Source organism: Mixophyes fleayi, chromosome 2 (assembly GCF_038048845.1).
Source record: "Mixophyes fleayi isolate aMixFle1 chromosome 2, aMixFle1.hap1, whole genome shotgun sequence".
NCBI classification, from domain to species: domain Eukaryota; kingdom Metazoa; phylum Chordata; class Amphibia; order Anura; family Limnodynastidae; genus Mixophyes; species Mixophyes fleayi.
Genome location: NC_134403.1, coordinates 54,745,448 through 54,772,920, shown reverse-complemented (window position 1 = coordinate 54,772,920; position 27,473 = coordinate 54,745,448). Strand labels below are relative to the sequence as shown.

General features: G+C 40.2%; 1 protein-coding gene across 4 annotated transcripts in view; it reads left to right on the top strand.

The window, feature by feature from the left end:
• Positions 1-27,473, top strand: part of DCLK1 (doublecortin like kinase 1) — a 311,215-nt gene that overhangs the window by 275,526 nt on the left and 8,216 nt on the right. For 2 of the 4 annotated variants that reach the window (XM_075198998.1, XM_075199000.1), the window contains one exon: positions 13,436-13,509. The exons of the other annotated variants lie outside the window; for them this stretch is intronic. In XM_075198998.1, the coding sequence (XP_075055099.1) occupies positions 13,436-13,509 (74 nt within the window). The remainder of the gene's footprint in view (positions 1-13,435; positions 13,510-27,473) is intronic. 4 annotated transcript variants of the gene reach the window in all.

Here is a 27,473-nt window from a genome sequence, read left to right as displayed (position 1 = left end):
TCTTGGAGGTGATGGAATCCAGGCCTTGGCCTACACTCAGAGCCGCTGCTGGGATCTTGTTACGATTCCTACCTGTCCCGGTTCCAGAGCTGTCTCCTCTTTTTGTGCGGCGAGGTGCTTCCAGGTATTGGCGGATATGTGACCACATGTCGGGCGGGTAATTCAAATCTGGGCAGTCTGACAGTGTCAGAGCAACTTGTATACTAGCCTGACTCTCGTCACAGCGTTCTCTTGTGCCTGTTACCCTGACCCTTCTCCCAGTGTTCTACTGCTGCTGATTCCATGTCTACCAATCACCTGCCTTGACTGACATCTCTGCTGCTCGCTGCCTGATTCCTGTGTACCGAACTTGACTCCATTTGACCCTGTCACTGTCTGCTGCATCTATGCTATGCTGCCCGCACGTGCATCAGAACCCGGACGGATTTGACCCTGCTACTGCCTTCTGTATCTGTACTTAATTGTCAGCTTGTGGTCCAGAACCCATCTTGTCTGACATTGCTTTTTCCATCTTCTACCTGTATATTCAGTGTAACTGCTGCCGTTCTATACCACCCATCCGCAGTACTACTACTTGAGGCAGGCCAGTGGAATGCAATCAGCGAGTTCTCGGAACCTTGCAGCAGTTCTTGGTGAACACCGGGGAACTCGTTAGACTCACACATCTGATTGGCCAATGTCAATCCAGATTAGCACTTGGAATCCTAAATACAGTTTGCTCTGACAGACCATTGATTTCTCAGATAATCTCTCTCCTAGGGAATTTCTAGAACAGGAAGAATAGATAAGTAAGAGGCCAATCAGACGCATCTTCTGAAATTTCTTCAGGGTTTGCCTACTCGCATCAATATCCTTCTGAATACACTCGCTGCATCTGGATCTACGGTTCCTCTTTCTGAGTCTGCTCCAGTGCCAGCAGCCACCTCCCAACTACGTCTTCCTAATCCTCCTAAATTTGATGGGGACCCCAAGCTGTGCAGAGGCTTTTTAAAATTGCTTATATAGTATCCCTCCTTTCGGGCCAAGCTCTTTCATGGGCATCTCCTTTATGGGAAAGGAATGAACCTTTGTTAGACAATTGTGTCAATTTCTTGAACAGTTTTTAAAAGATCTTTAATGAACCAGGGAGAGTGTCTAATGCGGCTACTGGGATTCTGTCCTGCGTCAAGGCAATCAATCCATGGGGCAATACGCCACTCAGTTTAGAACTATGGCATCAGAACTCCGTTGGAATGACGAAGCAATGGTAGCCACCTTTCTGCAGGGGCTGTCCGATCAGATTAAGGATGAGTTTATCTCACATGAATTCCCTTCTTCTCTTGACAACCTTATCTCTTTGTGTATAAAAGTAGACCTGTATTGTAAATTAATCTTGTCAATTCCACTCTAATGTTTAACAGCTCCAAACCTATTTCTCTTACTGCTCTTCTGGACTTGGGTGCTATGGGCAACTTTATTTCGGCCTTTACAGTCTTTTAGTTTATCATTCCTACATTGCCACTTGAACAACCAGTCTGTCTCACTGCCATTGTTGGAAGCAAGATTGCCGGTGGTCTAATTCAAGTGCGGACTACTTTACTAAACCTCCAAATTGAGTCTTAACATAAGGAGGCTATTTCTTTTCTGGTTCCCCTTAAGGCTATCAATCCTGTCATACTGAGGCTTCCATGGTTTCACCTTCATTTCCCCATTCTTGACTGACAAATTGCCCAGAATCTTTCATGGGGATCACACTGTCATTTACAATGTCTACAGAGAGTGGTACCTCTGGCACCTTTACCCTATTCAGTTTTCTTACCTGTTCATTTGCTTCCCCCACAGTACTGGGAGTTTGCTGATGTCTTCTCTGAACTTACTCAGCTTACTACTCATAGGACTTAGGATGTGGCATTGATCTTCTTCCCGGTAAACCTGTTCCCTGAAGACATATTTTTCTTTTGTCTATTCCTGAATCCAATGTCATGGCTGAATGCATTCAAGAAAATCTAAAGAGGAGTTTTATCTGTAAATCCTTTTCTCCTGCTGGAGCAGGATTCTTCTTTGTCAAATAAAAATGTAAAAATTAAAACTAAACTGTGGACTCGGCACAGACTATCAGGACCTTAATGCCATTACCAACAAGAACAGATATCATCTACCACTAATTTCTGAACTGTTTGTAGAAGACGGCCTTTAATACCTGTGATGGTCACTTGGAATATTTGGTTATGCCCTTCAACTTATGTAATGCTCCCACAGTTTTCCAAAACTTTACGAATGAGATTTTTCGGATCTTCTCTATCAATTTATGGTTATATATTTGGATGATATCTTCATCTTCTCCAAAGATTTACAGGTGCTCTGGAGGCATCTGGTTGAGTTGTTTTTTTTAAGTAAATCATCCATTGGTACAGGAGCTGTCCTGCCCCAACGAGACTACTCTGGGAAACTTCACCCCTGCGGCTTCTTTTCTTGCTGATTTCTTGTCTTGACCCTGCTATTGCCTGCTGTATCTGTACCTCGTTGCCAGCTTGTGTACCAGAACCCATCTTGTATTAATTTGCTTCTTCCTGTATCCTCCTCAGTGTAACTGCTGCCATTCTCTACCACCCGTCCGCGGTGCTACATCATGAGGTAGGCCAGTGGACCACGACCTGCGAGTTCTCGGCAGCTAAGCCCACCTTGCGGCAGTTCTTGGTCGACCAATGTCAATCCAGATATGCACTTGCAATCCTAGTTCTGTTACAGATCTGTAATGACCCCTTGCCAGAGTTTGCGCGTTCGCATTGAAGGTCCCCCATATCCATGTGTTTATCCGAGCCCTGCTCTGTTTGTAGCAGAAACTCGGATATTAAGAGGACATATATTTTTTCGGCTGTGTTCCACCAGCCCTGCCTGTGCTTGCACCTTCCAGACACATTTTATATTGGAAAACACATTTCTGGGTATATTTCAACCAATGTAATTAAAGCATTCCAATATACAATAGGAACACATGTAATAGTCATGATGTCCCCTCGCTCTCATGATTCATCTGAGACATAGTTGAGGCTAAACTATGCAGTGATTTAGTAGGAAAATAAAAAAGCTGAAAATAATGAAGGGGTGAGAGTAGGATGTCCCTTGAAGTAGTGTTTTAACAGGGCCTTAGCAACATCCATAGCAGGCCATGCAGCTGTACAGGGTCCGGAGGCACGAGATGCTTGCTGAGATTCAGGCTAACAGTACATGGGTGATTCACATGTCCATGTATATTAGCCTAAGGAACACTGTGATTTTACTCTGTGTTTTCCTGCACATACCAAGCAGTATAAGTGCTAAATGCCTGGTACACAAGCACCACCTTGTTCTGTGACCGCCACCAACAGTATAACGATTCCACGTTCGTGTATCAGAAGCTTACACTCCCTGCTGTGTGAAAATAGCATGAGAGCACAGAGTTACCTGAGGTAAAAGACATGGCTGTCACAGAGTGGTCTTGTGTGGGGAGGTGAAGAAGGAATTGAACTCCTCCAACATGTTGCTATAGGTCATGACTCTGGCTTTTACTCTCGCAACCTGCAAAACATGTGCAATACATTTACCGGGGCAGTACTGAAATCCATAATGAAGACATGTTGCGGGTGTGGTTCCTGTGATGCCCAGGCCCGGCGCTCCCAGGAGGGCGCCAGAGAATTAAAATTACTTTAAAACTGTGTGGCGACCGCTGACCATACCTTCCACGGCCGCCGCACAGCTTCCGATAAATCCACGGGGAGGAGGAAGGGGCTATGGATCCAGGGCCGGTGCTAGGGTCCACGGCGCCCTAGGCATTTTTAAAAAAGCAGCGCCCTCCTCCCTCCTCCCTCCTCTCCTTACCTTGTTTCACCACGCCGCCTCTCTGCTCCATCTCCTCCCCTCCACTCACTGACACTAGTAAGTGGAGGGGAGGAGACGGAGCAGAGAGGCGGCGGTGGTGACAAAATAGCCTCTTCCCCCCTCCCCGTGCATCTGATGCTGTGCGGCGGCCGTGACAGGTATGGTCAGCGGTCGCCGCACAGTTTTAAAGTATTTTATTATTCTGTAGCGCCCTCCAGGCGCCCTCCAGAGCCCGGCGCCCTAGGCAAGTGCCTAACCTTGCCTAATGGGATCACCACCGCCACCTCTCTGCTCCGTCTCCTCCCCTCCACTCACTGACTGTCGGGCGTGACGTCATCATCACGGCCCAACAGTGTCAGTGAATGGAAGGGAGGAGACGGAGCAGAGAGGAGCAGCTTTATGTAGGCAAGTAAAGGTAAGGAAAGACGTGGGGAGGGGGGGGCGCAGATTGTGAAAGTGTGCCTGGGGGGCGCGGATTGTGGAAGTGTGCCTGGGGAGGGGGGGGGGGGGTGGCGCGGGTTGTGAAAGTGTGTCTAGGGCGCCAAGAACCCTGGCACCGGCCCTGTTTATGCGAGGACAAATGTATTGTGCATCCGTATATTTGAAAGTTAAATAAATGGCCTTTGATATGTAAGCATGAATTTGCATCCAGCACTATGAACCACGCTACCATAAAAGTGGCAACAGTTGGCACATATAAAACAATTTTTTATTTGACTGCTCTTTATAAATGGCCCCCATTGTTTGTTTGTAAAGATTTTTAAAAGTATCTAGTCCATTCACTCCTGAGTCTTTTGCAGCAATTATATAGGAGGAACTGTAAGTTGAGACTCCATATTCTTAAATTAAAATGTAATTTCAAAATGACTACCTCAGAAATATTTCAGATTAATATGTTGTTAAACCTAAAATTTAGAGTGCTAAACTGAATTTTGTAATTTGTGTGAGAAAATGTCATCAAATGTACTCTGGCCGTGTGATTTGTGCAGGTATTGGACCCAATATCAAACTGAAGTGGTCTAATTCCTGTCTAAAAAAGCTACTCTTTTTTTAATTATATTGCATTCAATTTAAATTGAATTAACTCAAATGTTTGCTGAATTAAATACACTGTCGGGGGGTTGGTTCCACTAAAGAACAACATACTGGCGGATTCTGCTGTTCTGATTATCTGGATGACATTAGTGCCATATAGCAGATACTCAATATTTAAGAATGCCTTATTCAGCAAGCATGACACTAGGTGTACACTGACCACTAGGTGGCGACAAAATACCCTGGAGTGCAGCTCTCCACTAAAAAAGGAAGTTGGGAGTTATTTTATTTATCAATAAACAATATAGTACTAACGCAGGGTAAATAAAAGGTTTTAAAGAAAAAAAATGCCACAAACAATAATGGAAATCAAATCCATGACTTGTATAAAAATATGTAATATCCAGTCACAAAATAAAGTGCTAACTGTGTCCTTGCATTTAATGATAGGTTTCCATGAATAATATTATAATAATTGCAATATCATGATAAATATATTCTAACAATATTAAATACTGATATACATCCAGCCTCAGTTATATTATAACTTACAATTCCATATATAAACTATGTATAGTATTCATGCATGCAACTAGGATAAAAGGTTATCCTATGCAAACTATTGTCTATGTTTTTTTTAACAACTACAGTGTAATATAAACCTCCGGCTGTCCACTAACGGTGCATTTGACACATTTGTGTCAGTAGGCATGAATTAGGGAAAGAGGGTTCTCCTGCTAGTTGGTGGTGGGGTTACTATAAATATCTGATGCTTATTATATTGCACCGGTACAGGCCAAAGTATGTTATCTATTCCTTTTTTTATTATATTGCATTCAATTTGAATTAAATTAACTAAAATTTTTACTGAATTAAATACACTGTCGGGGGGTTGGCTCCACTAAAGGACAACATACTGCTGGATGCTGCTGTTCTTATCATAAATATGTGTGTCCTTCGCTTCCTTAGCTTCATATTAATAATCACTCTGGCAGAGACATTCGCTTGTAGGTGCCAGATTCCTGACGCAGTATTGTATTGAATTGTATTATTGGTAAATTAATCATTTAAGGCACATTCATTCACAGTGCCTATTGTAGCTCCAACCTTAAATACAGCCCAGGTCTGTTGTATATTTGGATGAATTATCACACGTCTGGCCCTGAAATGAACATAGTGCCTGATAATGATCCAGACATCATCATTCAGATTGTTAGCGCACATGTAAATGCAATGTAAGATGACAGCTATCAGGCTTTGTATGAGGTTATCTTCCAAGCGCACACTAACAGGCCCCAATGTGACACAGAAGTGACCTGCACTCTTGGAGTGAGCACTGAACTACCATATCACATCTAATTGGCCACCAAGATCAAACAGATGTATGGCCAACTTTATTAAACCTTGGGGCTGCCCATACATGACCAGATCAGACATTTCAACCACACAAATCTGCCATATACAGTGATCAGCCACAACATTAAACCCACTGACAAGTGAAGTTAATAACATTATCTCATTACAAGGGCACCTGACAAGGAGTGGGATATATTAGGCAGCAAGTGAACAGTCAGTTCTTGAAGTTGATGTGTTGGAAGCAGGAAAAATGGTAAAGTGTAAGGATCTGAGTGACTTTGATAAGCAACAAATTGTGATAGCTAGACGAATGGGTCAGAGTGTCTCCAAAACGACAAGTCTTATGGGGTGTTCTAGGTATACAGTAGTTACTACCTACCAAAAGTGGTCCAAGGAAAGACAACCGGTGACAGGGTCATGAGCGGCCAATGCTCATTGATGCATGAGTGGATCGAAGACTAGGCCGTCTGGTCCAATGACCCAGAAGAGCTACTGTAACACAAATTTCTGAAAAAGAACTGGACCATGAAGCAATGAAAGAAGGTGGCTGGTCTCACAATTTCTTTTACATCATGTGAACGGCCAGGTGCACGTGCATCATTTACCTGAGGATGAGGGCACTATGGGAAGAAGACAAGTCGGTGGAAGGAGTGTGATGCTCTGGGATGTGCTGGAAAAACAAGTCAGGCCCCAGATCGCAATTTACAGGACTTAAAGGATCTGCTGCTAACGTCTTGGTGCCACATAGCACAGGACACCTTCAGAGGTCTTGTGGAGTCCATGCCTCAACGGGAAGCAGCTGTTTTGGTGGCACGAGGGGAACCTACATAATATTAGGCAGGTGGTTACAATGTTGTGGCTGATCGGTGTATGTGGTCATTCCACAAATGGGTGAACAACCAGATCTGACAATGGAATTTCCTTTTCTAGTTGGCTGATTGAGACACATGCAAATTCTCCATCCTGTTTTATTCAAATCTGATTGGATCAGATTTTGATTGGAAATGGTTATTTTTAAATTGACCGTACATGTTATGTTTGTCTAATTTCCATGGGCTTAAACTATTGTGCATGTATGGCCATCTGTATATCAACCGGCCTACAATTTTAATATTAAAATTTTAAATCGTTCTTCTGGTTGGGTGATTTACATATTTAGGGCAAACCACATCTACCCATAACAGTAGCTTTAAAAATAACTTGTTTTATCTGTACTGGGACACAACTGATTCAAATTTAATTTTGCAATAAAAGTAACTTAATGTACTAAAACGACCACCAAACCTACAATAGAAATTGCCTAACAGTATTATTAATAAATATACCTGTCACTTTTTCAGGAGTTGTGATTGTACAACGCTTTCTGCTAGCGTGACGCTGACATGGACTAACAGCAGCCAGCAGTGTCATATATCCCCGTCATGCCAGTGGACAACACACCGCGTGGGGGGCACTGTGGTGGCATTAAAATCACTGGATGAGTGATATCATGTCACTCGTTCAGTATTTTAAGCCCCCCTGAACCACGGGTGCCCTCGGCGGCCACCGATGGTAACGTGGGCCCTGCATGCTCCGTTAACTTGCACTGACAGCAAGTGAATTAATTAGGGCTAATGGACGCCCCAACAGCAAGTTCAAGCACCTCTTAACTACCATATGTCCAATACATTTGAAAAGGAATATCACTGGCAGGGAAGCAAGATTTCACACAGCAGCCTATTAGGAACATTTTAAAGGAAAAAAATGCAAGTGGCCCAGTGACCCAGGTAGCCCACAATAATGGAGCGGCCCAGGGGGCAGATTCCCCCCCTGCCCCCAGCCCTGCCTGCCCCTCATCACTGGCTTTTAACGCAAACCTAGTGGGTCCTTTCTGGGTTCCTAGCAGGTAAGAGTGAACAATAGCTAGGGTTATATACAATGTAACAATCTAAAGTTCTGTTCAGGGAACCTTTACACACATATTTATGTTACAGTATTCCTTGTGATTTTAGGTTCACCAGTCTGTTAATGGCTCAGGCTGATCTAGCGGTATTGTGCCATAGAACTGAATTGGCCATATATAAGTGTGTATGCAGATGATCGCCATTAGTACTGTGCTCCCATTGGTGTACAGGTTTGCACAACTAACACGTCTAAGTGACACCCATCTACGTAGTTCCTGAGAATACAACAGGCAGCCCACATCATTGTGTGAGATTTGAGAAAGAAAATGATATATTTTTGGGCTATGTATAAATGTAAGTACAATTCCATTAATTGATGATACAATGACTTTACTAGGTATAGTTTTCAGTTCTTGTCTTACTATTTTATACGATACAGCAGCTAAATTGATTGATTTCAGCTAAAGAATCTGTGCGTAACACTTACAGTATCAAATAGCCTGATTTACAGTTATGTGGATAGAAGTCATTTTTGGAGAGCACTAATGGAAAGAGTCTGTGGAGGTTATGTGAGGTTGTCAGCTTGGCTGAAAGGAAACATCACAGCTTGGAAGACAAATGAACCATCTATACAGAGAGAAGGATGTCTTCACATGGTGGAGGTACGGGGTAGAGGCTCCCTGCACCCACACATCACAGATTCAGGGCAGAGTGGTCTACAAATGATAAATGAAGCTGTATTGTTTCCCGTCTACTTCCCCACATTCATTTTAAAGCCACCTTGTTATAAAACAAAATATGTTATTTAGTTTTAAATATAGGGCGGTGTCCTATAATCAGCAATATGAATGTACACCAAGGTAATGTTTTTCTCTCTCATGGAATCTTCCTGGTCAGGTCCACTTATTGTGTCTCACCATACAAGACCATTGCACTGAAGTCTGCTGTTACATAGTGCTGGCTCCTGCTCTATGTACTCAGCCTGGTCCAGGTTTCTGAGGTTGTAGACCTAGTTAATGTTACTATAGCTCCTTATTACTTGGAGCTCTCTGTAAAGCACCCAACCAGGAGGGTAAAAATAAGGTCACGTTAAAAGTTGAAGCTTCCACCAATAAAACAATAGGCTGCAAATCTTTTGTGCAAACATTAATCTGATCTGTGGAAAATCAATTAAAGAACCTATACCCTCTTTGTTGTTAAGCTACATAGATGTATACACAACACTATACATAATTTGGATGATAGTGGCCCCTTTAGAATAAATCCATATAGACATATTTTTTTTTAAATTAACTGGGTCTGATTCATTAAGGAAAGTAAGGCAAAAAAAAGAGTATGTTTTCTCCTGGATAAACCATGTTACAATGCAAGGGGTGCATATTAGTTTATTATTTTGCACGTAAGCTTTATTTTTACACTGACATTTGAAGTTGATCTAGGACATGCCCTATCCCAACTATAAATCTGTCCCCACATTTTAAATTTACCTCCCCCTCCATTACAACATGGTCTTGCCAAGGTGCAAAGTTACTCCTTTTTTATGCTTTTCGTTCCTTAATGACTCAAGCCCACTGGTAGCAAACTAGTAGCTACAGCTTTCTATATGCAGCAACCACACCAGAAAACACAAAGGATACAGCCACAATTAGTTTAGAACTTCCTTATAATCAGCATTTTTGAAAATATGACAAGTTTTTTATGTTTGTGAACTGACCACATTTCACAGATTTTCTTGTTCGTTTAACTAAGAAGTAATTTTTAACTGATTTATCCGTTCCAAATGTTGTGTATTCTTTTGCTACCATAGTGAAATTAATATTTTATTTTAAGCCATTAGACAGGTTAGACCAGGTATATTTAGCCAAAATAAAGCACTTTCCACGATTCTTCCTGTAGTTACTTACCCCAGTTAGCGGAGTCCTGGAAAGCTATATAAAGAATTATTCTGTTACTTTTTAAGAGTATATTGAAACCAATTATGTGGATTTGATCTCAATTATAATGGAACTACAGGGCCGCCTAGATTATAAGGGTGATTTTATTGTTTCCAGTTTTTTTTATTTCTTTTAATTTCTTTTGGGTTTTTATTTTTTATTTTTTTCTTTAACCAGGACAGTCCATCTCTCCTACTGCCAGCATCGAGAGATTCAGTGTAAATGGACATATCATACAAGAAGTATAAATACAAATAAAAAAAATAATAAAGTCAAATGTATTAGCTATTGAGTTCATGCTCTAATTATTAGCTATTGAGTTCATGCTGTATATGTTGTTAATATTGAATAATATCAGTATAGAGTATGTATACATGCACAATGCTACACTTGTTTGTAAACTAGACAACTACATTGGGGTCATTTACGAACTGACAGCACAGATCATAAGTCCAGTACATGTCATCGGACTACGTTTTCCCAGATGAGGCTGTCGTTATACCACGGTCCTCGGTTTTGTGTGCTAAGGGGGATATTTTGCAACTGTGTTACCTCAGTTTCCTGGCAATGGGCAATACTGGCAGGATAGGCACTGGACTGAGCACATATCCTCAAAACAGTACTTCATTACATGCACCAGGGACCAAATTTCGTGTTGGACATAGAACATAGGATTAAGAAGTGAAATATTAGAGATTAAGGTTAGGGGTAGATCAAACCTTCTACAAAGGAAAAGTGGAGGCCCATAACATCCAATCAGATTCTAGTTATCATTTATCTAGTACATTCTAGAAAGTGATAGCTAGGTTCTGATTGGTTGTTATGGGCAACACCTCAGCTTTTCCTTTTTTACTATGTTTGATAAATCTATCTATCTAAGTCACAGAGGGGGTGACATTTTGTATCATTTCAATTTACAGACTGTTTTGTTTAATTTTTTATATCTGTTTTTGGGTCACTTTAATGATTTTTAAGAAATATTTGTTCATTTTTTAAAAAATATGGGACTGAATTAACAGACCAGTAACAGCTGAAGAATCCCTTGTAAATGATTCCAATTCTGGTAAAATAAGTCGTTCCTTTGCTTTTATAGTGTTAGACAAAATGTTCTCCACGGGTACATCCATATCTACCTATTATATATTGCAGACAGGCACATGAAAGACCGTGTCAAACAAACATCATTGGTTTCTATCGTCAATGCTACATTATCCCTTTGCACCAAATTTCATAGCTATCCCCCAATTATTTGTTTAAAGTTTAACAAGTTGTAGTTTAAGGTACCCTCATATGAACAGGATTTGTAGGGAGTGTATATTTCACAAGTTAAAAATAGAATTCTGATAAAATATTCATATTGTTTTATAGTGATTTTAACAGCAAAATACATTGTTTTTGTAAAATAAACTAAAGGTAAGGAAATTATATGTTATATATGAACATTGTTAACACTTCACTAAATAAAAAATGATTAACAAAAAAACTTGATAAATTTTGCCAGCAAATAACACTTATATCAATGCATACATAAAAGAATCATCATTCGGGGTGTACATACAAACATTACAGCAAAAGTTAATGTTAAAGATATCATCCTATAAACCAATATATTATTAATCAGCATGTTCCTAAGTTTTAAGAATGCCTTAATAATTACTCTACCAGCCTTACATGTGAGCAAAATTGCCTTTGCCTTGCATCAATTATATGTCCAAAAATATGATATAAAACGACATACATGGCAGTTTCCTACATCTTATCAGTTCTTAGTAGAACTCAAAAGTCCTCCAATCTCTCTTACATCATTTATTGCATCCATTTAAATAAGCTAGGCCAACCATAGCCAATGGCTTGCTGAGACATATAGTTCCACAGCTGTCGGAGTGCCACAGGTAGCCTCTTGTGAAATAGATATTAAGACAATCCCTCCTTTCTGAATTACATTTTAATGACGGTGAATTAGGCCAGTAGGTGGCAGCATCAAACCGTCACAGCAAAGGCTGCTATGTCAGGGTTTCTGAAATGTCATTTCTAGTTCTAGACAAAGAACTCCATTGCATTAACCTTCAGATTGAGGATTGAGATTGACACGGGCTTAGCAATGCCTTGTAGAGGGTTAACCACAAGAATTCAGTCTGTTTGCTTTTTTTTAATATAGATTTTTATTTAATCCATTCTTGACAAACCTCTCAATATGATTTATTAGGAACATATGTATATATTTTTAATTTACAAAATAAAGTATTAATACCAGGGAGTGCCAGGTAACTTGATAAATAATAATTGAATTGAAATGTTTGAATGGTATTTTTTTATAAACTGGTGTACGAGCCCCTAAATAAAATCACCCCTGTTTTTTTCTCAGGCGTTAAACTTAGGTGTTTTGTTTCAGACCTATATATTTTGGTGGAAGTTCAATCTTTTATTTGTAGACTGTTATTACAATTATCTATTCTATTAATATATAGTAAAATGAAATTGGTTCAGGTACTGTAGTGGGATTTTGGATTGAGGACCTACAATATAAATGTAATGTTACATGAAGGTGACAGAAAAAAGCAATAACCATCTAGTATACAGTAGTGAAAAAGAAAATTAAGAAATCCAGTTTAGGAGGAAACTTTAATGTAATTGTAGGATATAGATTGGACAAATAAAGATGAAACTATGTAACATTTCTAATACTATATAAACAATTGATATAGCAAAATAAAACACCAGCACAAAAGTCGGTAAGCACTCGTTATAAAGCTTAATATATATATTATACATAAACACATGTCATTTTATGAATAAGGCGTGTTCCCTAATTTTGAGCAAAATGCTTAAAGTTACTATTTTACATTTAAAAGTTCTTCCCCACGCTGCCCATGGCATTTTCTGCCTAATGAAATTTAGCAGCCCTCCTCACAGTGAAGGAGGAAACACCTGGTGATAATGTCCCAGTGTATGATATTAGAATAGAATCTTTCATTTGTGGTCTCCGAACATTCTATATAATATGTTTCCCAATAATGGTTTATATACAGATAGATAGATAGATAGATAGATAGATAGATAGATATTACTTGACTACATGTTAAATAAATTGTACATTTTGGTGACGTTTATTGGTATGTATAAAGGTGACCATTTTACTACTGAGCACAGACAAATGCACCACTAGAAGCCCAGACAATTCTTACTTGTTAAGTGTCACTATAAGAATGACCTCATGCAGAGTGTGGCCAGCTATAGGTTGTTCTACCTAAACTCTTCAGTGGGGGTGAGTGGGTTTATGTTCCAGACATTAGACCAGAAGCTGTACTACATTATATAAAAGGGTCATGTGGAATAGTCTTTCTAGCAAAATGATGATCCACTGAGTTGCCCCCATTTCTTTCTGCTCAGCTGGACCACGGTTTTTCCATCAAGAGATCAGGGTCTTTGGACTACTACCAACAGCCAGCAATGTATTGGATAAGGTATGAGATGGTTCAGCGCCAACAGTCAGTGTTTCCATGGCAACGTGCTGGCAGTCTCCATTAACCAGTCCCTTCAGTGATAAACATGCTTTTTTTTTATTTATTTTTTATACCCAGTCCATATGCTGCTTTATGAGTTTAATCTCAGTCTTTGTCGAGATTTCGCAACCGCCTCCTCCATCCCTTTTCGTCCATTATCCACGCTGACATGGCCAGCTTTCTCTCATCACATATGCTGAATACTTCCTGTGGCTTAAAAACCAGTATATACACAAATTCTGTATTATAAACCAAATTAAAAAAAAAACAGCTTGGAATATACCTGCCTAGTCGATTCTATTCTCATTTCATTAAAAAGCACATATGCAATACCTGTTTATAAAATTGAAATGTGCTTCGCAAATTTTTTTTTGCATACAATTATATACTGTAGTTTTAAACCACACAGGACAAAACCCTAACCTTAAACCTGACAACTAACAATGCATAACATGATGATGCATTGGACATCCGTCACTTCAATGATTCTGTGTCATGGTATAATGTTTGTTGTCTGGTTCTTTGTGCTGTTTGTCTGAGTAGATTCTTAGATTTGTTTATATTTTATATTGCACGTTTGTTATTTATTTTGTATTTTTAAACCTTTGTTTTAAATAAATGCAAGTGTACTGTAAATCTGAATATATTTTCATTTTAATGCACTAACTGAGTAAGTGATTATTAACTAATTAATTTTAGCACAAGAGTCTGTTGTATTCTGAATTTTGCATATACATTGAAAACAAAATCAAACTATTGGACAATATATATATATATATATCTGAAGTCTAACTGCACACAAAATGTACAATACAAAAAATTGGTGGAATCAGGTGAGCAAGAAATGTCTGCTGAATTGCCAGATCCTTTATCCTGTCACATGGGCCTTGTTCAGGGTTGTCAAAGTCTCTTCTCCATGAACATCCAATTGAATGGGTGGGATGGGAAGCTCATAGGGTAAGGATCTTGGCAACCTGGGGGTAAATACATTAAATAGCGCTTTTTGCAACTCGCCGATATTCGGTGAGTTTGACAGCTAATTTAAAACTCGCCAAATATAGGCGATTTGCAAAAAGTGCTATTTAATGCATTTACCCCCTGGTGTTAGTGCACACAGAAGAGAGCATCTCCTATTCAGGACCACTAGATGTATCAGGAATCCGCCAGACCGATGGAGCGCAGGTAATTCACATTTAGGGGTATATTTACTAAACTGCGGATTTGAAAAAGTGGAGATGTTGCCTATAGCAACCAATCAGATTCTAGCTGTCATTTTGTTGAATGTACTAAATAAATAACAACTAGAATCTGATTGGTTGCTATAGACAACATCTCCACTTTTTCAAACCCACAGTTTAGTAAATCTAGCCTTACTATTTTATTGTATCTCACTTAAATGCACCAAAAACAATTGTTTTGTGTGGAATTTGTCTTTAAACGTGTTCATCTGTATTTTAGTTCATTGGACATATTACACAACAATATTTATCATTACACTTAAAAACTCAGACAAACCCTCTGGGGTATGTCTTGTACAGACACGTGATGTTCATCTCTATATTTATGCATAAAGTTGATATAACATGAAAGGGTTACAGTGGGTTAAGTGAACTGGAATATATGAGAGGTTGAGAAGCTGGGTCCTGACCTGCCAGGAGTAAGATTTCATTGTGTAAACTGACAGTAGAGGATGGATGGCCACTAATCATGTGACATGTAGCCAAGTGTTATCAAGAACATGCTATTCACATTAATGGGATCTGCATCACCTCATCCACCGAAGGTAAAAATATGTTTTGTGCATTTATATTTTGTAAATCTTCATTCTGTTCAGAAGGCTTTTTAGAGCCCTTCAGAGTACTGTGCTAATCGGCTCTCACACTAAACTAATGTTTATATGCATAAAGTATTTATTACAATCTGCTAAGAGATGATGTTGCCCAGCGCGCTATTAAGCAACCAGTTAAATATAATGACCAGGAACCGTAGAGCGTTCGGTGCCACAGCTTAGTAAGCAATATGTTGTCAGTGTTATGGATGAAAGCGTCTGCTCTCCACTGACCTACACTGATCTATATTAAAGGGCCAATAAACCTAATTACTGGCTGCCTTCTCTTAAAAGTTTTAAACAATTTACTTTAACAGTAATAATATTTACCAAACCAAAAGTGTGTCTTTTGTTCCCCCCAAACTGAGCAAAATGGAGATTAAAAAGTTGAAGGGTTAGATTTACTAAAGTGTAGTTCTCTCATACCACAGGCTTTCATGTCGCTTGATGAGCGGTTTGTAAACCGTGCGCTTTACTAAAGGCCAAACCGCACATCAAAGTCTATGTCCCGTGTATTAAGCAGCAGTTTGCCAAACTGCATGGCAAACTGATGCTTATTAATCAAATTAAAAAGACGTGGGTCTGACAGATGAGGTCGCTCAAACCACATGCTGTCTGAGTTATGTTACCTGCATGCACTGAAAAATGACATCTTCCAATCTCTAACAGCACAGTCTACTCAGTAATGGGTGAATTGGGCCCCTGCACCTATAGAGTATCGGTCCAATGCTGACTAGCCCTGGACCCCTCCAGGTACCCTTGGCCGTTGGGTACTAGGGCATTACTGTGAAATTATAGTGCAAGCTCTTGTGGCATTACAAGGGCCAGTATACACTGATAACCCATAAGTGTCTTTACATGCCAGCATTTGTAGAACTACAAGTGCCAGCATACACTGATAGCCCATAAGTGTCTTTACATGCCAGCATTTGTAGAACTACAAGTGCCAGCATACACATGGGCACTTTTATTGTCATAAGTGTACACTACACTACACTGTTACTGTAAGAAGCAAAAAATATTGGCCCGATAGTATAGAAATAAATAATGCCCCTCACCTTAACACTGGGGTCACCTAAACACTGGGGTTACCTACACACTGGGGTCACCTTAACACTGGAGTCACCTACACACTGGGGTCACCTTAACACTGGGGTCACCTACATATTGGGGTCACCTACATACTGGGGTCACCTACATACTGGGGTCACCTACACACTGTAATCAACTACATACTGGGGTCATCTACACACTGGAGTCTCCTGCATACTAGGGTCAACTTCACACTGGGGTCACCTACACTCTGGGGTCACCTACACACTGGGGTCACCTACATATTGGGGTCACCTTAACACTGGGGTCACCTACACACTGGGGTCACCTACACACTGGAGTCACCTACATACTAGGGTCACCTACACACTGTAATCAACTACATACTGGGGTCACCTACATACTGGGGTCACCTACACACTGGAGTCACCTACACACTGGAGTCACCTACACTCTGGGGTCACCTACATACTGGGGTCACCTACACACTGTAATCAACTACATACTGGGGTCACCTACACACTGGAGTCACCTACATACTAGGGTCACCTACACACTGGGGTCACCTACACACTGGAGACACCTACACACTGGGGTCACCTACATACTGGATAGTGAATGAAGAACTTGACTTCTCTTCTCCAGTGTGTTCGGTTATTTGGAATCTATAGATTGTAGTCTAGGAGATCTTGTCTATGTGTCATTGGTCTGTATTTGAGATAGGGGGTCAGTTTGTCTCTCAGCTGTGCCTGTGTCTGAGATGTAATGGGGAGGGGGCAAGGGTGCGGTAAAGACTGAGAATGAGGAGGGTGGTAGAAATGAAGCAGATCACTTCCATTCCTTGGTGAAATGTACGCTCATGGTTAGGTAGGTGCCTTCCAGCAGGAATGGTAGGAGGGGTAGTGGATGCAATGACTATAATACCACAATATCCCTAGTTTAACAATGATAGTCAATCAGGAAAAGTCAATGCAGCAAATGAACAGCAAAAAGAAAGTCAGTGCCCCCAATAAGGGCTCAGTAGACTATCAAGAACGGGATAGGTGGAGAGGAATTGGCCCCTGAGAAGAGAGACATTAAGTGTTAGACTTCCAGGTGTTCATCAGAGAGATATCTTCTAGGACAAGCGAGGGGTTCCTCCTCGACTTCTGAAATGTTTGAGAGAGGGTCAGACGAGATCACGGGTCATGTCACTTCAAGAGGAATATATTGGTGATGTTTAGAGCATCATAAAACGGCTCCTATGTTATTTGCATCAAGCAGCTATACTCAGGGGAGGGCTGGCAAATTTTAGCCAAGACTCGGCTCAGCAGCCTATAAAAATATTTTAAAGGAAACAAAAGTTCCGGTAGCCCAGTGACCCAGCCCAAGGTAGCCCACTATGGGGACAACCCGGTGGGCAGATGCTCCCCTGCCCTGCCACCCCTGGCTATTCTGTCCTCCCTTTGTGTTGAACTTGCCAACTCAGGACTCAGCCCCATCGGTAGCACCAGTGGTTACTGCGTAACTCATGTAAAAGAAGCCTCTGATTTAGGGTATGACAGGAGATATTCTGACACATTTGAACCTGGTGTTCATTGAAGTCAGTCCCATTCGCCTGGAAGCTTCACGAGCACAGAGCCCTGCATGCACTGGAAAATCCAATCAATAAGTGAGTGTAGAATATCTTTGCACAAGCTCTGTGATTATCTTACCTCAGATTAGATGGAAATGTTATCAGTTCTGTCTGTGGGCTCTGATTTGGTATATACGTTAATGAGTATCCTTGCTCCCAAGTATTAATTTAAAGTACTGCTGCTCAGACAGATCTGGATCTACTTTACTGAGCCTGTGGTTTATAAGTAATCAGTATCAGATTGGGGGTGACCTACACTTGTTATATAGAATTATTATATAGCTCGGCGGCTGTGACGGTGAGTTTTTTGCCTGATCTTGGGGGTAGATAGTAATGTTGTGCCCTACAGGGAAGTGACTGCCATATAAAGTGTATGAGTGGCATCAACTCTCACATGTTACTGGCAGCCTGGTAGTGAGAAGCTGGAACAGACACAGGCCTTAAAAAATATTTTTGCTTTATTGTCCCTAGCACAAGAGAATATATATCATACAGATATATAGATATATAGATATATATATATATATATATATATATATATATATATATATGTTATCCCTCTCTGTGTGCTACAAGTGGATTTGTGCTGCAAGTGGTTGGGTCTATTATCTCTTTGCCTGCTCCCTGTCATATATTTGGTCCTTTCTGAGTCAGCCAAACCTGAATGAAATGTCCCACTGCAATGATGTCATGCATAGTCCTTTTTGCATTAGGCCACGCCACCAAGCAATTGCATGCATGCCAACTTCCAAAACTTCTCACCCGGGAGATCCCGGGGGAGAAGTCATGTGACAAGGGGTAGGAGGCGTGTTGACGTTATTGCGTCACCATAGCCCCGTCCCCACAATAAAATGCCGAAATTCACGGCATTGTATAGCGGGGACAGGGCTTAATGACGCAATTAAGCCCCGCCCCGGCCATTCAATGCCATGAATTTTAGCATATCCAGAAGGTTTGCTTACTCCTCCAGGAGTCTGGGAGCACTCCCCAAATTTTGGAAGCCTACCGGGAATAACGGGAGAGTAGGCAAGTATGAACAATTGTATTATAAGATTATCATCACATTCATTAATTCCAATCACCGTGAAGTGGGCACACACCTTGAAATGCACTTGGCACAAGTAGTGTATTTGCACACTTGAAACAGTACTGTGGGTCCTCAGATGTTATTGTTTATAAATGATCCTCAATGGTACTTTTGCCGTTATATGTTATTAATATTTACTATATGCATTGCCATAAGGAATTATAGACTATACAACGATTTTAGTGTAACTGTAAGGTATATTTAAATGTGTTGTTGTTGAAAAAAGCAGGGAGTTATTTGTTATATGAAACATATGCTGTTTTGGACCCTAAGCCTCTTACAACAAGTCATTCTAATGCAAACCTTGTCTAATCTTCCAGACATGGCTGACAGCGCCATAAGTTTCAGCCAACTGCTGCAGGTTGCTGTTCAAAACTCAATCCCAGGCTTTTGTGTGATTAAGTGCATACAGCACTGAGCTGTGCTTCGGCCATTGAGGAATGGACAGTCTTAAAACAACCGCTATAATAAAAATGGGACATAACTTATGTATACAGATTTCAGTATTAGCAATCATAGACACAATTTACCTAGAGGTGAATGAGTCCCTGGGGTGTCCTGTAGAGCGTGAGTGCCTTTAATAACAGGGCTACCTCTCTGTGCCACTCAGTTATTGCAAATCCTGTTTTGTTATTATCATGATAAACGTTGGGTTTTCAGGATATGTTTATATTATCAGTGGTTTTACTTTTCCTTAAAGGAAATATTTGCTGTGAAAATAACTTGGTAGTTGATGCAGTTTGTCATAGTCTGTAGAACGCACTCATGCGTAACTAAGCACAATACGAACAATGCTATCTATAATATAGCATCTAAGTATAGTATAATATAATATGTATAAAGACATGTATAAAAGTTCAGTATAACTAAGTACAAAATGAATAAGAAGAGGTCTATCTAATGTATATAATAATATAACATGTATATAATGTATATATACATATATATATATATATATATATATATATAAACATGCATAAGAGCCCCCATGTGTAACTATCACATGATTAATGAAGGTGACAACACATGGTTGTGAGAGTGACAGGACCATTGTTTAGTGTGGCCCACCTAGATGAGATATGACTGTTCAGCATTCAGTTTGAGCAGCCACATCACTTTTGTTTGATGGCACAGTCATAAGGTGACCAGCTACATGGCAATTTAAATGCCCATTTATGTATACAAAACAAAAAAAAGACAGTTGTTGTCAGCGCTTATCCTTAACACTGCATATCTGTATGTATCTAGCAAAATGAAAACAGGAGGTATTGGTTCATATTTTGATCAAAACATTTAAACCTGCATCCCAGCGTCAAGGGCACCTCATTGTATGCAGGTCCTACACTGACCTTTATGCTTGAGCATATACACTGTCAAGGATAAGTTCTGACAACATCTGTCTTTTTGTTTGTATACATTATTAGACATTGTAGTCATTTTGGTGCCACATGTACAACAATATCAGTTACCGGTATGTTTAGCCAACATAAGCAATGGATCTCTATATCTCTATCTAAGAAGATTTCAAAAGTATGTTTTTAAAACTGAACGGCATTAATGCCATTATTGTCAGGACATTGATAACAAGGTTTATAGGGATCTGCCAAAAATGATCCAACCAGCAGCTAGCTTACATCGAGTGCTAGCAAGGGGTTAGCAGGGACCACTAATAAATCAATGATCAACTGTAATGTACTGATTTGTTTAGATGACTTACCCACTTTCAAACAACTGTAATCTATTAAATATATTAGGCCCAAACATAAATAATTGTCATTACAATGTTGTACCTGGGAACTTTAGTATAGATGACACAGTACTGCTGGCATTCTGCAGAGGAATCTTGTTCAGATGGGTTATTCTGTGTCACAGACAACTTTATGCAGCCAAAGGATTTTCTGGTCTGTACCCCCCTAATCAAACTTCATTCTGTGTTACCCTCTGAGCATAGTGCATACTCCTATGTAGTTTTCTGCCCTAGTCGTTGCACACAGAGCTGTCATGCCACAGACTGCTGCACAATGTATTTTTGGCGTCATAATTACAGATGAGTAAGTTGTATCAGCCAATTCAGAATTGTGGACAAATTTCAGAGATTTATCTCTGGACTCGCAGCTATAACAAGGACATCATTCCCTCACCATACATGCCCCATACACCTCAGTGCCAGTCCTGGCTTCACAGGACTAACACCATTTAAAGTCCAGTAAATAAATCATTTTAAAATTGTTCCCATACATAGTGCACTGTGTAATAATACACAATTAAAAATACAGCATTGCCAAAAATTCTCAAACAGTCCCAGCAGTAGGCAGCCCGGTCGGTTTCCACTGTACGTCTGTTCCCTTCTGAGCCCTTTTGTATTTGGTGCTCCAGAATGCTGGTCACAAGGCATTGGATGCTATCTCCTAGATATCGCTAGTGGACAAGGGAAAGGGAGAAAAGAGACGTAAATGTTTCCTTTAATAACACACAGTTATTTTTTAAATAGTTCTACACATGCTGCAGAACATATTATTTAAACTATCACTTCTGTGCATGGCCAGATGTTGTTAAATAATGGCAGTGCCTTACGTAAAAACAAGTAACACTCAAACATTAAGGTTTAAGAAAGTGCCGTTACTTAGGGCAACTAATTTACATATAGCTTTGTAACGTCTCTTATTTTTCCCTAAACGCCTTACTTAACTGACTTTAGAGCATTTGGGGGTTGGTCCATATGCGCCAAAGAAGCAAGCCCCTCCTACTAATGTCACATGATTAATTTTACAAAAAATAAATTAAGGAAAGAGTAATCATTAGTCAAGGCAAACACACCTATATTTCCATATCCTGTCCTATAGGCAATTGGTTTGGAAAAGTTCCAAAGTTGTCATGGAAACAGCTTTGCTCTGACTATATATTACACATCACCATTCACTTTATTCTTTCTAGCTTGTGACCACCCACTGAAGAAGCAGATAAAGGGACATGTTTGATATAAGCCCTTTTTATAGCAATTGTATATTTGCACTTTATTTTCCTATAAATGTTCATTATTATATATAATCTTAGGTTATTTAGTACCTAAAGTAAAATAGCATGTCTGTCTCTATGCCGGAGCATACCTGGATATGCTGCCATGCTCACCTATCTTCCATCTATATCTAATATAAGTATGTCCAATTAAACTCCAAGTTGGAATAAGACAAGTCTCTGCAATCAGAATTCTAAAGTTTCACTTTAATGAAACCATAATTATCTACTGCCACTGTGCCCAATCTGCACACCTTCCTAAATAAGTGACCCTTACCTGAATGTGAACTTTACACTGCTTGTACCAACCTTATTCTAATATTAACAGATGTTGGAGTTAGAGGGTAAAGATGATGTCCTTTATTTAGATGTCAGGCACGTGTGTATCTAACTAATACCTATAGAAGAACTGTACCTAAACCAAAAATCTAGTGTTAGCAGGACCGCCCCACCCCCATCAGGAGGCCTCACCTACAGCTGCTGACGTGGAGTTCTCACCTCCTGGTCCCTGTCTTCACTGTCTGCACTTCCCCAGCACTCTAGTTGGTGACTGTACTGCAGGAAGCCACCAGGGTGATCTAAGTCACGTCTGATCCTTCCTGCGATCACTGCATGGAGGTGACTGGCAGTGTGAGAAGAATAATAGGTGTTGGCTCCTGCTCCACTCGTCATGTTAGTTATTAACTATAGTGCAGTGTGGAAGCAGCAGTACAAGTGACGTCTTGTGCAGCAGAAGGGAGCAGGAACACCTCTGAGTATTTGGTGATGTTATTGCATTAGATATGCTTAATGTTTGTAGACACTCCCTTATATGTTTAAGCTTGAATCTTTAGTGATGGTCCCTAAGACCATGGGGAATGCTGGGAAGTGGGTGTGGCCAGTGTGCAATGTACCCAGAGTCTGCAAATGGCTGAATAAAGAGCTCAGCAGTGCCCACCCATGCTTCAGTGTCCTGATGAACTGATTTACAAGTATATTAACAAAACATGGTGTCAGAAGAAGTTTTAACTGGACTGCTAGAGCTCAGAGTGTGAAAGGATCCTGCAGAAGTCTGTAAAGCTGTGACACGCAGTGTCTGAATATCTGCCTTGTGCTCTGGTCACATCAAACAGTGAGTAACTATGGATAGGCTGTCTCCTCCAGCAGGCATGCTCATGTCTGGCAACTTGTCTGAAAACTGGAAAAGATTTAAACAAAGGTTTAATATATATCTTGCTGCATGTGGAGCTGATGCAATGGAGGATAAAACAAAGTCATCCATCTTCCTCCATGTGATAGGAGAGGATGTGCTGGACATTTATAACAGTTTTCAGTTTGCTGAAGGGCAGAATATGGTGCTATCTTCTATAATGCAAAAGTTTGAAGATTACTTTGTGCCAAGGAAAAATGTGACATATGAAAGATATAAGTTTTTCACCTGTGATCAGAAGTCTGGAGAAGGATTTGATCAGTATGTTACAGAACTGCAATCACTCAGCAAAACCTGTGAGTTTGGTGATTTAAAGGACTCACTGATTAGAGATCGTATTGTCTGTGGAATACCTGATAATGGACTCAGAGAAAGATTGCTGAGAGAGCAAGACCTAGAACTTGACAAGGCAATGACTATGTGCAGATCTACAGAAATGACCAGACTGCAAGCCAAACAGTTACACAAGGAATCTGATACTACTGTACATGTGGTGAAGAAAACAGAGCCAAGCAAACCACCATTCTCTAAAATGAAGCAGTCTAAAATGCAATCTAATAGGAAAATCTGCAGTAGATGTGGAAATACTCACAATCCTAAAATGTGCCCTGCTTATGGTAAAACCTGCATGAAATGTGGTGGACTTAATCACTTTGCCAAATGCTGTAGAACCAATAGTGAAACAAACAAAGTGCATGCCGTTGAACAAGCTACGTCTGAAGATTTTTTTTGTGAATTGTATTGAACTTTGCAGTACAGACAAGAAAGAATGGATTGTTCCTTTAACAGTGAACGAGATTGTCATTCCCTTTAAGCTTGATACTGGTGCACAGGTGAATTTGATATCGTTTCAAGACTATAAGACTTTTAGAGTAAAACCTAAAATTCATCCAGCCAATGTGAAAGTTACAGGCTACACTGGGGAGGAAATTCCTGTGAAAGGTACATGCCTAGTGACCCTGAGCTACAAAGGACAAAAGTTCAAAACATCGCTACTGATTGTGGATAAAGATGTACAACCGATTCTAGGATTAAGTTCATGTGAGAAGCTTAACTTGATAAAGAAAGTTTTCATGGTGACATCACAAGTAGAAGATGAATGCAAATCAGTGTTTACAGAATACAGAGACATGTTTGAAGGTTTAGGTTGTCTGCCTGGCGAGCATAAGATAAATCTAGACACGCAAGTTCCTCCAGTGATACACCCCTGTAGAAAAGTGCCATTTGCGTTGAGAGAAAAACTCAAACAGGAGTTAAACCACATGGAAGCTTTGGGTGTGATACAGAAAGTTGATGAGCCTACTGAATGGGTGAGCTCCTTAGTAATTGTTGAAAAGAAAAATGGACAACTCAGAATATGTCTGGATCCAAGAGATTTAAATAAGGCTATTAAAAGAGAAAATTTCAAACTACCAACCAGAGACGAAATCATGTCACAGTTTGCGGGAGCAAAATGGTTCAGTAAATTGGATGCATCTTCAGGATTCTGGCAAATGAAGCTAGATGAAGCCAGCTCAATGCTGTGTACATTTAATACCCCAGAAGGTCGATACAGATTCCTTCGACTACCATATGGGATATTGTCTGCTCCAGAAGTATATCACAAAAGGATACACATGATTTTTGAACACATTCCAGGTGTTGAAACAATGATGGATGACATTATTGTCTGGGGATCTACAAAAGAAGAACATGATATTAGACTGAGACAAGTAATGGAACTTATCAAGAAGGTGAATCTAAAGCTGAACAAGGACAAATGTGAATTTGGTGTGAAAACACTTACCTTTATGGGTGACGTGGTCTCGGAGGAAGGTGTGAAGCCTGACCCGAGGAAAATATCAGCCATAATAAACATGGAACGTCCTAACAACAAAGACGACGTGAGAAGATTCCTAGGAATGATTACTTACTTAGGAAAGTTTATTTCTCAACTCTCCGAACAAACAGCACCTCTAAGATGGTTGTTGGACAAAAATAATGAGTGGATGTGGTCACATGAACAAGAAGAAAGTTGGCAAAACTTGAAATGGACCATCACAGAGCAACCGGTACTAAGATTCTTTGATCCTACAAAAAGTATAAGAATTTCAGCAGATGCCTCGCAATTTGGCCTAGGCTCAGTGTTGTTACAAGAACATGAGGATACATGGCAACCGGTAATCTATGCATCAAGAGCATTGACAAGTGCTGAAACAAGATATGCTCAGATAGAAAAAGAACTTCTAGCAATCACATATGCATGTGAGCGATTTCATCAATTTGTGTATGGTCAAGCGTTTACAGTGGAAACTGACCACAAGCCATTGGTAGCTATCATGGCTAAATCGTTACATGACTGTCCCATGAGAATTCAAAGAATGCTTATAAGACTACAGAAATATGATGTCCAATTGCTGTACTGTCCTGGTAAATACATGTACATTGCTGACACACTTTCCCGTGCTGTGAACAAAAGTGAAGGTTCTGAAAGTCTGATGGATAAAGAGATAGACGCATATGTTAATTTGATTGTAGCTTCTCTACCTGTGTCTCTTGCAAGACAAGAACAGATAAGAAAAGAAACAGAGACAGACATCACAATGAAAGTGTTACAAGACATCATTCTGAAAGGATGGCCAGCAGAAAAAAATGCGTGCCCACTGTCTATTCATGATTATTGGATGTACCGCACTGACCTTACGGTTGTCAATGGTATTATTTACAAAGGCAATAGAATTATTATACCTGCACGACTAAGAAAAATTATGCTGTGCAAGATACATGAAGGCCACTTAGGAGAAGAGAAATGTAAACGGAGGGCGCGTGAAGTGATGTATTGGCCAAGAATGAACCAGGACATAGCACAGACAACAGCTACATGTGAACTGTGTCTTACGTACAGACCAAAGCAACAAGTCGAGCCGCTGAGTCCTCATGCAGTGCCAGAGAGACCATACCAGAAGGTAGGCGCAGATTTGTTTGATTGTATTGGAAAAACACACATTGTCGTGACTGATTATTATTCTAATTACCCTGAGGTGCAGACTCTACCTACAACTACTAGTAAAGCCGTAATCAGTTGCATGAAGTCAATCTTTGCAAGGCATGGTGTTCCTATGGAAGTGTTCACTGACAATGGACCTCAGTTTTCCAGCGCTGAATTTAGACAGTTTGCTGAAGAGTGGGAATTTGTCCATGCAACATCGAGTCCCCACTATCCACAGTCAAATGGGTTGGTGGAAAGTTCAGTAAAAACTGTAAAGAGTCTAATGAAAAAAGCACAAGACGGCAAAGAAGATTTCTACAAAAGTATTTTAATCTACCGCAGTACACCTTTACAGAATGGACTCTATCCTGCACAAATGCTGATGGGAAGGAGGATTAGAGCAAATCTTCCGATAAGTGACGAACTGCTTAATACGCATAACTCAGCATTGGTGAGACTGAGTAAGGTACGTCAACAGGAGAAACAGAAACTGTACCATGATAGGCGAGCAAAAAGCTTATCTGATCTAAGATCAGGTGACCAAGTCCGTCTCCGAGATCATGAGAAAGGCATTTGGATGCAGAAAGGTATTGTGCAAGCACAAGTAGCACCAAGATCTTATATTGTACGTACAGATCGTGGAACAGAAGTAAGAAGAAATCGGGTCGATTTAAGATCTCAACCCAACCATAGTGATGGCAACACGACTGAAGAATACCCTTCATCTGACATGTATGATGGACTTGATAATGGTGAACAAACCATGATGGAAGAAAGGTCCAACATGGTTGACGATACACAGACTTTGTGTGAAAGACCCATAAGAGAAATACGCAGACCTGAGAGACTCATTGAAACGTGTTAGATGATGTTCTTAATGTTATATTGTTAAATTGTTATACTGAAGGATACAGGGCTTATCTTTAAAGAAAAGAAGATGTGATGTTATTGCATTAGATATGCTTAATGTTTGTAGACACTCCCTTATATGTTTAAGCTTGAATCTTTAGTGATGGTCCCTAAGACCATGGGGAATGCTGGGAAGTGGGTGTGGCCAGTGTGCAATGTACCCAGAGTCTGCAAATGGCTGAATAAAGAGCTCAGCAGTGCCCACCCATGCTTCAGTGTCCTGATGAACTGATTTACAAGTATATTAACAAAACAAGTATT